Source organism: Dromiciops gliroides, chromosome 3, assembly GCF_019393635.1.
Source record: "Dromiciops gliroides isolate mDroGli1 chromosome 3, mDroGli1.pri, whole genome shotgun sequence".
Classification (NCBI taxonomy): Eukaryota; Metazoa; Chordata; class Mammalia; order Microbiotheria; family Microbiotheriidae; genus Dromiciops; species Dromiciops gliroides.
The window spans coordinates 54,583,550-54,600,650 of NC_057863.1; the positions used below are offsets into that span (position 1 = coordinate 54,583,550).

Consider the following 17,101-nt stretch of genomic DNA (forward strand, 5'->3'; position numbering starts at 1 on the left):
TTCTAACTCACCCTTGACAGATTTTGATGGGGAGAATCACAAAGGTTCTCTCGGGTACTTTCTGACCTATAATTGTGCTTCCTCGGGCTCTTGGGCCGTGTCCGACTTGGCATATCTGTATCTGAGGGTCCAGCTGCATCCATCTTCAGGAAAAAAAAATAAAAAGCAAAAGAAATCATAGCTGACAATTATATATCCTTGCAGGATATTTTTCCTTAAAAACTATACATGAAAAAGCATAAATCAATAGGTCCTATTAGCAGATTAAAAGCTGCTCATTTGAGAAAGAAGACTGTCTACATACAGTCCCTTCTGTTTGTCCCTTCCTCCTTATGATTCACTTTATATAGCTCATAAGACTGGATATACAACCTATATACAGTAAAAGAGATCTTTCTATGCAAAATAATGAGGTCATAAGCTCAAAATTTTTAAAGTAATAATATTTTGTGGATCAGAATTGGTTATTTAACACTTATTTAATATTTATTTCATGACCCTTACTTGTCTTCCCTTAATGTCCATGACTTTTGTAGTCATGGACATGACTTATGAGTCAACTGCCTCTACCAATGCACAACACCTGCTCTTCGACTTATACCCTTAGAGAGGTATATGGAGAACTAAGAGTTTAAGCAACTTCCACAGGTCATGCAGGCAGTGGTTAGCACTGGGACATGGACTCAGCTCTTTCTGACTCTGAGTCAGGTCTCTATCCACTACAGCACACTGCCTATCCATCCGAGATTTTTTGAAATGGCTACTTTTAATGACTTTTAAATAAGTGAATCCACATAAACTAAGCTTCTGTTTCCTTGCCTTAAGCAATACTAAATTAGGAAAATCAGGACAGCTGTAATATTCAAAAGGAATCTTAGAAGCTATAGAGCAAAGACCTGAGTTCAAATACTGGCTTTGTCACTTACTACATGTATCAATAAAGAGATTGTATTGTGATGATCTCTAAGGAACCTAACTCTAAATCTATGAATCACACAAGCTACAAATTTTTCCAAGTGACAATTTAAGGTGACACTTGATTCATTCCATTCATTCAAAAATATTTAGACTAACAGGCACTGAGTAATACATAAGACAATAATCAACTAACTACCAACTTATGAATGTAACTCCACCTGATATCCTTCAATGTAAAATTAATGAGAGAACAATTGCAATCCCTTTCCTCAAGCAACATTCCATTGCCACCTGTGGCATGCAGGGGTCTGGAACCATCCCGAATCCCTGGTAGCTGTCCTTTCTTTCTCACTGTATTTTCAGGGACCCTCCCACACAGGCAAGTTGACCAACCACCTAATCACTATTTGGATGACCTCCTTCCCTAGGCATTAGTGGCAGCTGGAACATTTTATCAATGGCAGGGATTAAAACCCAGAAGGCATGCTCATCAAATCTAGAGATAACAAAACTGATAAGGATCATTAATGGATTGGAGAACAGAATCAGGATTCAAAAAGATGTAGTAGACAGGCTAGAAAGATGAACCAAAATCAACAAAATTAAATGTACACAGGGATATATAGAACATCCTGAAATAAGCAATACAAGTCACTAAAAATAAAAATAAAAATAAGCAATAAAAGTGATCAACTTAATAAATAAACATTGTGAAACCTGAAACTGACAGCAATTCAAGTGAAAAAGGTGGAGTATGTGGAATCTTGGGCTATACCCTACTTTAATATTTTAAAGGACCTGTGATATTTCTGCAGGAAGAGAAGAAGGCATGACAAAGGTCATGCAGACACCAATTCAACATACCTTCTTCTAACCTTGTCCACATCTTCCTAAAAATCCTTTAGAGTACTAGATGCCTTCCTCTTTTTCCTACATAATTTCAGGGATACCAAAATGAAGCAGAGTAGTGCAGTGACAAGAGAGGTAGACTTGGAATCAGAAGAAAACTGAATTCAAATCCTCCCTTATATGTACTTGCTTGTATAACCACGGGCAAATCACAAAACTTCCCTGAGTCTCAGCCTCCTCTGCAAAATGTATGACTATCCCAATGTATTACCTGCCTCTGAGAAATGTTGAAGATCACTGTATGAAAAAGAATCTGTGAACCTATCATGACTGCTCTTCTCCTAGATAATCTCTCCTCTCTAGGACTTTGTGACACTATTCTCCTTGGATCAGCCTTCAACCTCTCTGACCACTGCTCAGTCTCTTCTGCAGCCTAGCTTCTGAAGGGGCAGTTAGGTAGGGCAGTGGATAGAACACTGGCCCTGAAGTTGGGAGGACCTGAATTCAAATCTGACCTCAAACACTTAGTAGCTATGTGACCCTGGACAAGTCACTTAACCCCAATTGTCTTAAAACATCCAGGGCCATCTTCAGTCGTCCTGGTGTTTTATCTTGCCACTGGACCCAGATGGCTCTATTGGAGAGAGTGAAGTTGGTGACTTTGCACAGCCCTCCTTCACTTAAATCCATTTTACTGAAGGTCATGACATCACCATGATATCATGGTCCTCTTGGAGAATGAAGGACAAACAACAGCCTAGCTTCTTAAACTGTGGGTTACAACCCCATATAGGGTTGCAAATTTCTCAGGCAAAAAGGGGTCACATGTAGAAAAAGTTCAAGAAGTGGGGCAGCTAGATGGCGCAGTGGATAGAGCACCAGCCCTGGATTCAGGAGTACCTGAGTTCAAATCTGGCCTCAGACACTTAATACTTACTAGCTGTGTGACCCTGGGAAAGTCGCTTAACCCCAATTGCCTCATTCAAAAAGTTCAAGAAGCCCTGCTCTATAAAACAAACCTAGGGGGGCAGCTAGGTGGCGCAGTGGATAGAGCACCAGCCCTGGAGTCAGGAGTACCTGGATTCAAATCTGGCCTCAGACACTTAACACTTAACTAGCTGTGTGACCCTGGGCAAGTCACTTAACCCCAATTGCCTCACAAAAAAAAAAAAAAAACCAAACCTAGGTCTTAGCTGGGGGGGGGGGGGGGGTCCCTGAAGACTGTCCTGGGCTTCCTCTTCCTATAGTCTTTCACTTGGAAATTGATCAGAGGCCGCTTACTGAATATTTCAAGTTCCATGCATTTCAAATGTATCACACACAAAACTGAACTCATTTTCTTCCCTCCCAAAATATGTTCTTCCCCCTAATTTCCTTCTTTCTATAGCAAGACAAGCCACCATCCTTCTAGTTTTATAGCTTTGAAACTCTGATGTAACATTCTGGACTCCTCACTCATGAGTTCCATGACTGAACCACTAGCAATTGTTTTAAACTTCCACGTGTGTCACATTCGTCCCCTTCTCCAGACCCACACAATGACTGCTCTAGTTCAGGGCCTCAATCTCTCTCACCTGGACTCTACTGCCATTGAGAAGGCTTCCCTGTCTCAAGTCTTTGCCCACACCTGTCCATCCTCCAGAGAACATACATAGATCTGACCATGTCATTCCCCTGCCCTGCTCAATAAAACCTAATAGCTACCTATTACCTCAAGGATGACATATAAACTCAGTTGAGCATATAAAGCCCTTTACAGCCTGGTTCTTGTCTACCTTTCTGGTCTTATCCATTACTTCCCTTCACATTCTTTACATTATCTCATTTGATACCTACAAAAATCCTCATTTAGAAAACTGAGTCTCAGAAGTTAACTAACTTGTCTATGGCGACAAAGCCTATGTGCGGGATTAGTGCTGAAACTGATATTTTGAGACACCAAATCCAATGCTCTTCACCTGTAATGTACCAATGCGGATGGGAGAAGTAAGACCAATTATCAGAAGCTATAGACAAGCAGATTTTACCTTTATATAAAGGAAGACCTTTCAACAATGGAGTAAAATGTCTAGCCATACAAAATAATGGGCTTCCTGTCCATCCCTGGAAGCATTCAAAGCAGAGGTTGGATCACCAGATGTCAAAGATATGCTATCAGTTGAATCTCTGCATTAGCAGAACTGGGTTATATTACTATTAGCTTCCTGTTAACCCTGATTCTAATACAGCTTGGACTAATACGATGAAGAAATTTTTTGCTTATGTAACCCTAAAAAAGAAAAGTCTCTCCTGAAATGCAGCAACCCTTTTTTAGCCAAAAGTAGAGATCTTGCTTGTTACAAAAAAAACCTGTTAGGCCCCATGTCCAAATAACTGCCCTATTATACTTTAAAACTGCAAGGAACCATGACCATATATTGATACAACGTTCTGTGTCTAGAAAGTTAATGGTCAGGAAAATGCATGTTCTCCTTCTATAACTTTGTTTAAAAGAAGAAGAAAGAGGAGGAAGAGGAAGAAGAAGAGGAAGAGGAAGTGGAAAGGAAGAAGAGAAGAAGATGAAGAAGAGGAAGAGGAGGAAGAAGAGGAAGAGGAGGAGGAAGAGGAAGAAGAGGAAGAGGAGGAAGAAGAATAAGAACAAGAACAAGAAAGAAAAACAGTCTTAAAGTATTCCTAGGCTTACAAAATGCATCAACACCCCAGAGATAAACTTCTCTAAATTTTGCTTGGCTGGTCCTCCAATGACATAATTCATCCCCAGGCCCATCTGCAAAGCTGTTCTAGTGTAGTAGGATCTGCTGCAACTTAAGACTGTATTAGGGGGGCAGCTAGGTGGCGCAATGGATAGAGCACCAGCCCTGGATTCAAGAGTACCTGAGTTCAAATCAGGTCTCAAGACACTTGACACTTACTGGCTGTGTGACCCTGGGCAAGTCACTTAACCCCCATTGCCCCGCCAAAGAAAAGAAAAAAAAAAGAAGAAGAAAGAAAAGAAAAAGAAAAAGACTGTATTAAAGCCACCACCTTACCATAAAATGCCCTACCGCAGGGATTCAGGAACTTGTTTTGCTTTCATATTTTATAGCTATATTTCAATTTAATTGTTTTCTTTGTAAACCTACTTTATTTTATGCATTTAAAATCATTATTCTAATGACAAATATTAGAGGAGATGTGAGAGAAAAAAAAAAACTGGATCACCAGTGCCCTCTCAGTGGAACTGTTAACTGATCCAACCATTATGGAGAGCAATTGGAACTATGCCCCAAGAGCTATAAAACTGTGCATACCCTTTGACTCAGTAAAACCACTAATAGGTCTGTATTCCAAGGAGATCAAAGAAAAAGAGGAAAAAGACCCACATGTACAAAATTATTGACAGTGGCTCTTTTTGTGGTGGCAAAAAATGGTAACTGAGGAGATGCGTATCAATTGGGGAAATGACAGAACAAGTTGTAGTATATGATTGTGATGCAATACTACCATGCTATAGGAAATGACAAGCAGGTTGCTTTCAGAAAAAACTGGGAAGACTTATGTGAACTGAGGCAAAGTGAAGTGTACAGCAACATTGTATAATGATCAGCTGTGAATGACTTAGCTACAGTTCAGAAGGGCTTATTATGAAACAGGGCAGCTAGGTGGCACAACAGATAGAGGGACAAGCCTAGAGTCAAGAAGACCTGGTCTCAGACACTTAGCTGTGTGACTGAGCAAGTCCCCTTGCCTTGGTTTCCTCATCTGTAAAATAAGCTGGAGAACAAAACAGCAAATCACTCCAGTATGTTTTTGCCAAGAAAATCCCAAATGGGGTCATGAAGAATTGGACACAACTGAAACAACTGAACAACAACAACAAAATATCATGAAAAATACTCTTCCACTTCCAGAGAAAGAACTGATGAAGTCTAAAGGCAGACTGATGCACAAGTTTTTTACTTTATTTTTTGGAGGGGTTTTTTGGTCTGTGTTTTTCTTTTGCAACATGGCTAATATGGAAATATATTTTGCATAATTGCACATATATAATCTATATAGATTTGCTTGTCTTCCCAAGGAGGAGGGAGGGTATTTGAAATTCAAAGTTTAAAAAAAAAGTTAAAATAAATTTTTACATGTAATTGAGGAGAAAAATTAGAGAAAAAAAAATTATTCTGAAAAATGGTCATTTAGCTTCATCAGACTGCCAAAAGGGTCCATGACACAAAAAAGGCTAAGAATTCCTGCAGTTATGGCGCTTAATAGAGGAATTACCATTTAAGATTTTATGGTTTTTTTAAAATACCTTTTCTCTCCATAGGATTAAAATGAAAAATAAGGCTACTAAAATAATAAAAACCATACAAAGCAGAATTATCCACAAGAAAACAACATCACAATCAAAATTTTAATGTAATATCCACAAAGGTTCTAACAGTAAGGGAGCATTCACTTTCTTTCCCAATTACTCCATTCTTGTCTTTTATACTTACATGTGCATCTGAAGAGCCAGATGAATGTACTGTGTCTGATGATCTGGCCTGTGAACATAAGAAAAATAAAAGCCAATTTGAAAACAGAAAAAACTTCTTGTATTCTAAACAAGACATGCCAATTCTCTTGGTAGACTTTACCCTTCCAACCTTCTTGGCATGTCTTCTCAACTAGTACAACTCAATATAGGCAGAGCTCCCAACATACAAATAGGTTGCATTTCAAACAAGTCAATTGTAGTAAAGTTAACTACCTGCCCAGTAATTAAAAAATTCAAACATGGGTTATATCCTAAATACCTACAGGATACTATGCTAGACACTCAGAATATCAAAAAGGAAAACTAAGTCTCTGACAACTTAGCAGCTAGCTGATGTATGCATACAAATAATATACAATATAATATGCCATTAGAATGGGCAAAGTATAGAAAAGAAAAAACAGACATGAGAGATTAGAGGGAGAAATCTCCTTTATTTGGGTAGAAGAAGAAAGTTGTACCTGAGTTGTGCTTTGAAGAAAGAAAAGCATTTCAAAGTGATGGTAGGATAAGATGGACAAAGAGTTTATTTAGTATAAAACAAGGCTTGGAAAAGTTAGCATGGCATCAGACCATAGAGGACCCTGAAGGCTAGGCTCAAGCACTTGTATTTTATTCCAGTTAATACAGAGCCACTGAAGGTTGTGAAGCAGGGAGAGAAGAGGTACAAAGACCATGGCAGTAATGTGTGAATAGACTGGAGAGGAAAAAAGGTTATTTTTTAAATTACTACAAAAAACCACAATCTGCTTATCAGTGCTAAACTGTTACAACAAAAACAAAAGCAATTCACTAGACACAAAGAAAAAGATCTCAGTACAGAATGATAAGGGCTTTTCCTCTCTGATACCAGTAAGAGCAAAAACTAAAGAATCCTGAACTAACATTTCAGTGAGGACTTGATTTTTAATCAATTATCAGACTTTGCAAATTACTTTTTTTTTTTTTTTGCTGACCATTACGTTGATTTCAGCATAGAAACTCAAAACTGAACACCCACAGAACAGATCCTTCCTTACCCCACAAGTTTCTGTTCTTGTACCTACAAAGTCAGGAGTACAATGTTCACTCTTTCAAGACAAGGCTTTTTTTAATCTTTGATCCCGAGCCTCCAAGCACAGCTCACAAGCACAGGCACAGGGAAGGTACTTTAGGTTTTTCATCTGAACTGACAGCTCATTTAATCTGAGCCCCAAAGGCCTTTTTAGTTCTATAAGTCTACACACAATTGGCTAATAAACATGAATTAGAATTTTAAATTCCATTCAAATAATTTGTTGTATGTTCTCAGGTTACTGGTATTGACTGTTGTTTTAAAAAGCCAATGCTCTTATGTGGAAGATGGCCAGCATTTTACATTTGAACTAAGCAAGAAGAAATGGATCTAAAATAAAGGCTTTATGTTACAGATGAGGAAACTACAAAAGAAATCAAGTGACTTGCCCAAAGTCAGATGATTAACAATAGGGTCTGTACTTGAATCTAGTTCTTTTCGCTCCAAAATGTAGTCTTCCTACTATACCAGCCTATGATAGAGAATAGTTGATTCAATTTAACTGGTAACCAAAGGGTATTCAATAGCCTCTTTAAACAAAAGAAGTTACTACTACAAACAGACCTTAATCTCATCACTACAGACTCCCTCTACTAAAAGGGGAAAGAGATGGAGGGTTGGAGGATAGATAGGAACCATCAGAGACCACCTGATGTAACACATTCACAAAAAATCTCATACAAGAGGTCATCAGCCTTTGCTTGAAAAATATTTTCTTTCCTCTTCCCAAATTTTCCCACCCAAAAAATTCAGCAAACTCCAGTCAATTCTACCTCATGAACATTTTTCAAATCCATGCTTTTTTTTTTTTTAAACTGCCCCTACATGAATTCAGGCCCCTAAAATTACAACTATTTTAACAATCTTCTAAAATGGTCTTTCTGCCTCTAGTCTCTCTCTTCTGATCCACAATTCATACTGCTACCCACTTAATTCTCTTAATGCACTGGTGTTAAAATTGTCAGTAGCTACCAACTGCCTTTCAAATTTAAAAAGTACAAATTCCTTGAGTTTAGAATGTAAAGCTCTCTATAATCGGGCTCCAACCCACCTTTTTTCCAGTTTAATCACATCTCCCACTACATACTTTAAATCAGGAGTTCTTAGTTTGAGGTTCATGTACTCCTAGCGTCCATAAACTTGGATGAGAAAACAATTGTATCTTTATTTTCACTAATGTCTAACTAAAATTTAGAATTTCCTTCAGTGATGAAGTTAGGCAACAATATTGTGAATAGTCTACAGGTGTCACCAAACTGTCCAAGGGACCCAAGACCCCAAAAGAACCCCTGCTCTAAGTTCTACACAACACTCTCTCCCATTCTTATCCCCCCAACTGTTTCAGTACCATTTCTTCTCCTATGGACCGCCATATACCTGGAATGATTTGTCCTTTGATATCACCTACTAAAATTCTTACTCTTCCTTCTAGACCCAACTCAGGAGCAATCGCCACAAAGGAGATTTTTCCAAATAGAGATTCTCATCAAACCTTCAGAACTTTTCAGGATCTGTCTTTTGTATGTACTCTATATACTTAAAAGATTCATGATTTCATTCACATGGGTATTCCCTTGACCAGTGTGCAGACTGCAACCTTTTGACATAAGCATTTCAGAATTGCTAGACCCCAATTTGGAATTATGCCCAAAGGGCGATAAAGTTGTCCATACCCTTTGACCCAGCAATACCACTTTGGGGTCTTTTGCCCAAAGAAATCATGGAAAGGGGAAAGGGACCCACATGTACAAAAATATTTATAGCTGCTCTTTATGTGCTGGCAAGGAATTGGAAGTTGAGGGGATGCCCATCCGTTGGGGAATGGCTGGACAAGTTGTGGTATATGAATACAATGGAATACTATTGTGCTGTAAGAAATGATGAGCAGGAGGAGTTCAGAGAAACCTGGAGGGTCTTGCATGGACTGATGATGAGTGAGATGAGCAGAACCAGAAGAACATTGTACACAGTATCATCAACAATGAGTGTTGATCTACTGTGATGGACTAGATTCTTCTCACCAATGCAATGGTACAAAAGAGTTCCAGGGAACTCATGATAGAAGAGGATCTCCAAATCCAAGGAAAAAAAAAAAGAACTGTGGAGTATAGATGCTGAATGAACCATACTATTTCTTTTGTTTTAGGTGCTGTTGTTTTTTCTATTTTGAGGTTTTTCATCATTGCTCTGATTTTTCTCTTATAACATGACTAATGCAGAAATGATTAATGTTAGTGTGTGTGTGTGTGTGTGTGTGTATACACACATATAAAACCTGTATCAGACTACCTGCCGTCTAGGGGAGGGGGGAGGGAGAAAAATCTGAAATTGGAAAGCTTGTATAAACAAAAGTTGAGAACTATCTTTACATGTAAAGGGGAAAAAATAAAATACTTTATTAATTTAAATTTAAAAAATAAAGAATTGCTAGACCCAATGCTGTGAAACCAACTTGGAGATGAGAATTACCACACTTAGCTAAACTGGTCCTTCACTGCTTTACAACTAAGTGGTATAGAGCACTGGGCCTAGAATCAGGAAGATCTGAGTTCAAATCCAACCTCAGGCATTTGCTAGCTGTGTGAACCCAGACAAGTCATTTAGGTTATTTGCCTCAGTTTCCTCAACTATAAAATGGAAATGACAATAATGGCACCCACCTTACGGGGCTGTTTTAAGGATCAAATGATAGTATTTGTAAAGATTTAGCACATAAATGCTTCCTTCCTTTCCTTCTTTCCTTTCCTCCCTGGCATTCAATAAATGCTTGAGGAAATTAAGAATGTTAACCAAAAATACCAAAGAAGAATGTTGAAGGGTTTGCTTCTTTTCAGTTTCCCTTCTATCAACTCTGTTCTAACTGCATATCTGTCCCTGGGATTTTCTACAATTTCCCTCTCTGCTTAATAACCAAGCTTAAAAAGAAAAGTTGGCAATAAAGTAAGAAAATCTATAGCTAAAATTAGCCTTTGAACTGTTACCTTGAAAAACCAAGCACTGAAATACATTCTCAGATGTCAGTGACCTTGCTAATTATAGACTAGAATAAAATACCAATAAAGGGAAATGAGTAAGAATTTTCAGTAATAACCCAGAGGAAAAGGCATATTTCTCTAGTGCAGGTAGATAAGAACTATGACTTGTCTCTCCCCCTATATCCAAACTGCGGCTAAAGTCTGTCGATTTCACTTTTGCAATAGCACCTGAATACACCCCTTTCTCTTCTCTGACAATGTCACCACTCAAGTTCAGGCCCTCCTAAATAACTCAATAAACTCTAGTGGCTTCTTATTGCCTCCAGGTTCAAATCCAAACTTCTATTTGGCATTCAAAAATCCTTTATAACATAGCCCTCTCCTGCCTCTCCTGTCTTCTTATGCCTTAGTACCCAACACACTCTTCCATCCAGCAACACTGGCTGTTCATGAACAAGACACTCCATCTCTCAGCTTCAAGTATTTTCTCTGGCTGTCCCCCATTCCCGGAAAATTCTCCCTCCCTGACTAAAACCACAACTTCTACAGAAAGGCTTCTCCAGCTCTTAATTCTAGTGCCTTCCCTAGGTTATTTCCTATTTATCCTATATATAGTTTGCTTTGTATATATGTTTGCATGTTATCTCCCCTATTAGACTGTAAGCTCCTTAAGGGCAGGGACTATCTCCCCTCTTTTTGTATCCCCAGTGCTTTAGCACTTGGTCTAGCACATGACAGGCATTTAATAAGTACTTATTATTACTTTACTACTTGTTCTGATACTTCTGGAAAGAACTCTAAAACACAAAGGATTATGATAAAAAGGGACCATTAGTATGGGGGGAGGAGGGGAATGAAAAGATTAAAAAGTTTTTTTTATCCCCAAATTGTTTTCCTCAGGAGGCATTTCCTACCTAGGTTCCTATCACCAAGTTTGACTTATTCACTTTTGCTACTTTTTTAAAGCTTCCATTAAAAAAAAAAAACATAAATAATGGAAATTTATGCTTTTACTTTCATTTTTATTCTTGTTTTTGTGTTTCAATATTTGCATGTGGCTAAGTTTATAATTTAACGAACAAGTATTTCTAAGTTCAGCCCTAACAATTTCCCAGATTTTACCAACACTTCAAAAAATAACTATTCAAAATGTCTGCCACATGCAAATGTAATTTTTAAAAAATAGAAAAAAAATCACCATCAACTCAGAAACATCAGCATTTTAAAAGTGAAAAGAAAAGGTCATAGATTTACTGTTAGGAAGGGCATATGAGGCTATCTAGTCAAATCTTTCTATTTTAGATTTAGTTTGTTTCTTTTTAATTTTCAAAATGTTTCACTGATAATCTAACATTATTTTCATTTTGTAAGGATGACTCCCACCTCGTATCATATTAAGAAACCTTCCTTGTAATAAAGTAGAGTCAAACCAAATAAATCAACATATTGGCCATCTCTGAAAATGCATGCCTCATTCTGCACCCACAGCTGTGCCAAGAAGCAGGAAACACACTTCATCAAGTCTTTTATAGTTAGAGTTGGTCACTTACACCGCTCAAAGTTCTAAAGTTTTCACTGTTCTCCTTTACAACTGATATGGACAATTCCCTCTTTCTACAGAGTAGGAAATCACGACAGCCAGAAAGTTTGAGTGAGGTGAAGTGGGGAATACTGGTAGTAGTAGTACTAGTAGTAATTTAGTCAATGATAATAATAATAATGGTTAACATTTACAGAACAATTTTAAGGTCTGCAAAACTTAAAATATTACACTGACCTCACGGGTACATACTATTCTCATCTCCATTTCGTAAAGGAGGAAAGTGAAATAGAGTGTAAAGATTTGGTTGCCCAAAGTTTTTGAGGTAGAATTTGAACTCAAGTCCTGACTCCAAGTCTAATGCTTTACCCACTGTTACTACAAGCTGCCTCCCAGTAGTAAGTGGAGGTAGGATTCACTCAAACATTCCTGTTTTCTCCTTATCTGCTTTTTGCCTTTGCACTGCTTAGCCTCTACTCCTGAAATGCTCTTCCTTCTCACCTCCATCACATAGAATCCTTTACTTATTTCAAGACTCTTGTAACATGTACAAGACCATTTGCCCAAATGCAGCAATAGAATGAGGGAAACAAAGTTTAAAGAAACTGGAAAGGACAGGTTATGGCTAAACTGTAAAGGGCTTTAAACGTTCAACAAAGGAGTTTAGCAGACATGCTAAGTGAAGTGAGCAGAACCAGAACATCATACACTGTACCACGATCAACTGTGATAGAACTTAGCTCTTCTCAGCAATACAATGATCCAAGACAATTCCAAAGGATTCATGATGGAAAATGCTCTCCACATCCAGAAAAAAGAACTGTGGAATCTGAATGCAGATCGAACCATACTGTTTCTACTTTTTTCTCTTTTTTGAGGTTTTTCCCTTTTGTTCTAATTCTTCTTTCACAACATAACTAATGCAGAAATATGTTTAATGTGATTGTGTATATATAACCCATATCAGACTGCTTTCTGTCTTGGGGAGGGGGGAGGGAAAGGAGGGAGGGAGAAAAATTTGGAACTCAAAATCTTATAAAAACAAATGTTGAAAACTATCTTTACATGTAACTGGAAAATAATAAAATACTTTTAAGATTAAAAAAAAAGAAAAGAAAAATCACTGGCAGTTGTGTGGGATAGACTGAAGAAGAGAGACTTGAGACAGGGAGACTAAACAAGTGGCAATTGAAGTAGTCCAGGGGAGAGGAGATAAGGACTTAAATTAAGGTGGGGGCTGTAAGTTGAGAGAAGGGGTCAGATACAAAAAAAAACAAGAAATGCTACAGTTAAAAAAAAAAAAAACAGGCCATATTTGACAACTGAGCAGATACATGGGATGAGGGAGATAATGGGAGTCAAAGGTAATACTAGGGCATAAAGCTAGGTGACTAGAAAGACAGTGCTACCATCAACAGAAATAGGTAAGTTGGAAAGAGGATTGAGTTTGGAAGAAAAAATGTATTTCATTTTGGAAGTGTTGAGTTTGAGATGTTCAAAAGGCTAGATACAGCAATCTGGAAATCACCTGTTTAGAGATGCTAATTAAACCTATGGAATGGTACTCAGGGAGTATGATATGGATGATGATGCAGCCAAAGAGAGAGAAAAAGGTCCAGATACACAGAAGGATAACTTGGTGATAAGAGCCTCACAAAAACCCAGGAGGGTATCCTGGAAGAAAGTGTGATCCAACAGTGTCAAACTTTACTGTTTGTAGAAAATATGACAAATGAGAAAGGCCCATCTGGTCTGGCAATTGGGAGTTCTCACCTTCTACTCAGGACAAAGAGAAGTAAACAGACTACACCGGAGTATATGTGCTTCTTCCTTCTGTTACAAAGGATGCAGTAGCATAGAAAATCTATAAAGAACCTGACAAGCTCCTCCAAACCAAGCCAACATGTTGATTTTGGTGCAGAGGGGGGCAAAAAACATATTGGAAAAGACTGTTTGGGATCAAGACATGAAACAGATCAAGATTTATAAACTACTCAGAAGCCTCCCATCTGTGTAGCATGAAAAATGTATTCAATGAGTCCAAAGTTGCTGGATGTGTCAAGCACCAAAGATAACTAAAAAAATGAACGCTTTTTTTTTGAATGAACCTTTTTTTTTGGTGAGGCAATTGGGGTTAAGTGACTTGCCTGGGGTCACACAGCTAGTAATTGTTAAGTGTCTGAGGGCGGATTTGAACTCAGATTCTCCTGAATCCAGGGCCAGTGCTCTATCCACTGCGCCACCTAGCTGCCCCAACACCTGTTTATTATTTTTTTTTGAGGGGCAATTGGGGTTAAAGTGGCTTGCCCAGGGTCACACACCTAGTAAGTGTCAAGTGTCTAAGGCCAGATTTGAACTCAGGTACTCCTGAATCCAGGGCCAGTGCTCTATCCACTGCGCCATCTAGCTGCCCCAACACCTATTTATTATTAATACTTTCTTCTTAAAAAAACAAACATAAAACCAAAATATATTTTACTAAGGACCTTCTATATTGTCAGGTACCATGGATACAAAGAACAGAAGCAGTCTACCTTCAATGAACCTAAATTGTAAGGAGAGGAACACAGAAAATACACAGGAAACTAAACAAAATATATAAATATATAAAATATATAAAAGCATATATTATTCTAGTTGATCCCTTTAAAAGTGAGGTAACTGCTTTTACAGATGAGAAAACTGATATAGATAAATCAATGATAAGTGACTTGCCCAGAATCATACAACTAGAAACATCTTGGGTTGAGACTAGAAACCAAGGTCTTCCTGATTATTTTATTGAGTGAATAAAACCATCAGAGAGGATGTTTAATGAAAAGGGCACTAAAAATTAAGATTTCTTCACTCCCCACAAAGAAAATGACCTAAACTCATTCAGGTAGAGACTGAAAAACCAGGGTTTCAGATTCCAAATTCACCTGGCACTTCCTCCCAACTGCTGCCTCTCACTAGCCAGAGTGGCTCCTACAGAGGCCCTGCTAATCACTCAAGACTCTTAGCCAGGAGATGGTCAGCTTAGTTTTCCTTTAAAATTTTTTGTTTTTATTATTATGAACCTGACAAACATCAACACTGCCATTCACAAAGCAGAAAAAAAGATTTATATATGAAGTGATGAATCCTGATTATGTAGAATTTACTTCTTTTTTTTTTTATAATTTTATTTATAATTAGCCCTTTTTTTTTTTAATGGGGCAATGGGGTTAAGTGACTTGCCCAGGGTCACACAGCCAGTAAGTGTCAAGTGTCTGAGGCCGGATTTGAACTCAGGAACTCCTGAATCCAGGGCCGGTGCTTTATCCACTGCGCCACCTAGCCGCCCCTAGAATTTACTTCTAAGTATGGCTCAAATTCAACATGGAAGTTACAACACTACCCTACCTGTTCATGTTCTCTGACCCTATCCTCTTCATCCTTTATGTAGGGACCCAAAGATACACTGATGCTCCTTTCACTATTAGTATACCCAAAAAAAAGCCCTTTCGTAACAAATCTGTACATTGGCAGGGGCCAGAAAATTATTTCTCATTCAGTAGCTCTGGACCATCACCATTACTATTATTAATAAATGCTTATCACTTACTACATGCTCAGTCAATCTTATTAACTGACTTACCCCCAATACTATAAATAACTCTCTTGTAACAACAGATTCACACAGTGACAATGTCTGAAAATGAGCTTCCCATTCTGCACTTCTAATCCATCACCTGTCAAGAGGTTAGAAGTATGTTGTCTTTCAAACAATATTAAAGTAATTTCTTAAGTTTTCTTCGTTCTGCTTACTTTTCTCTGCATCAGTTCATGTAAGTCTTCCCGGGTTTCTTTGAACCTGTCCCTTTTGTCATTTCTTAAGTCCCAATATTTCTTTACATAAGTATGCCATTACACTGTTTCCAATGAAGACATTCTTTTTTTTTCTGGTGAGGCAATTGGGGTTAAGTGGCTTGCCCAGGGTCACACAGCTAGTAAGTGTCAAGTGTCTGAGGCTGGATCTGAACTCAGGTTCTCCCGACTCCAGGGCAATGAAGACATTCTTAAAAAAGAGTTGCAAGGCACTAGATATATCAAACAACAAAGTTCATAGGAAATTAAATTGACTAAAAAACTGGGAACAATTGTTAATAATGATGGGACTCATTTCCCCAATTAACTATCCATGAAGTCATACCAATCAAAATCAAACCCAGAAGAAAAAAAGATGACACCCCCCCAAAAAAAAACTCTAGGCTAACCTATTTAACAAACTGGATCCTGAAAAACTGGAAACAAATGGAATACTGAATTATCATTTCTTAGAAGTTTAACAAAATGACCAACAAAAACAAGTCACCAAAATAACATGGGCAAGAGAATTCAAAAATCACCTCACAGGCAAATAGGGCAGCAATGTAATACAGACAAAATTGGTTTAGAGTACATACTAAAATAAAGACTATTGCTGGAAGATTAGTTTTTGCTTCTCCGGGGGTGGGGGTGGGGGGTGGGGGTTAGTTTGTCATAAGAAGCAAATAAACCAGAACTAAAAAATATTTACAAATAAAACTTTGAACAAAAAAATATAATAACACAAAATGAACCAGATTTACTCTTAAGTTTCCATGGCTAACTATTCATCAATGTTCATCAGCAATAGTAACTATCATATTTGAATCTGACACTTCAATCACTGTTATGTTATGTTAATCCATAAGATGAATTTGGGAAGAGCAACTGTACCAGAACAAGTCCAAAGAAGAAAATTTTACAGTTAGCAATGTGACTATGAACACCACAAAGGATCAATTCTCAAGATCTCAAGGGACTAGAAACCAAATGTATGAGGAAAAAAGTAAAAAGTATTATTAACCGCCACCCACCCCCAAAAGACAAATATCAGCAACTATGTGTTATATACCTGATTCCTCATCAGTACCTCAATGCATCTGTGTGTAAGAATGAATTGGGGCTACTAGGTGCAGCAGTGGAAAGAGCACCAGCCTTGGAGTCAGGAGGACCTGAGTTCAAATCTGACCTCAGACACTTAACACTTACTAGCTGTGTGACCCTGGGCAAGTCACTTAACCCCAATTGCCTCACTAAAAAATAATTTAAAAAAATAAAAAAGATAGTCCGTCTTCAAGGAACTTGCATTCTAATAAGGAAAGACACCACACAAAAGAAAGCTGAAAGGGCGGGGGGAGATATCTAGCTCAGGAGAACAGTGAAGAAGCAAAAAATGTCCAAAATGAGGATAGCCTAGAAAACTC

The 17,101-nt window shown here is 38.0% G+C and overlaps 1 protein-coding gene across 3 annotated transcripts in view; it reads right to left on the minus strand.

Annotated features, from left to right (window-relative positions):
• Nucleotides 1-17,101, minus strand: part of LOC122746492 (U2 snRNP associated SURP domain containing) — a 97,719-nt gene that overhangs the window by 72,680 nt on the left and 7,938 nt on the right. For all 3 annotated transcript variants that reach the window (XM_043992128.1, XM_043992129.1, XM_043992127.1), the window contains exons 2-3: nt 6,240-6,287; nt 12-143 (exon numbers count right to left, since the gene is read on the minus strand). In XM_043992128.1, the coding sequence (XP_043848063.1) occupies nt 12-143; nt 6,240-6,287 (180 nt within the window). The remainder of the gene's footprint in view (nt 1-11; nt 144-6,239; nt 6,288-17,101) is intronic.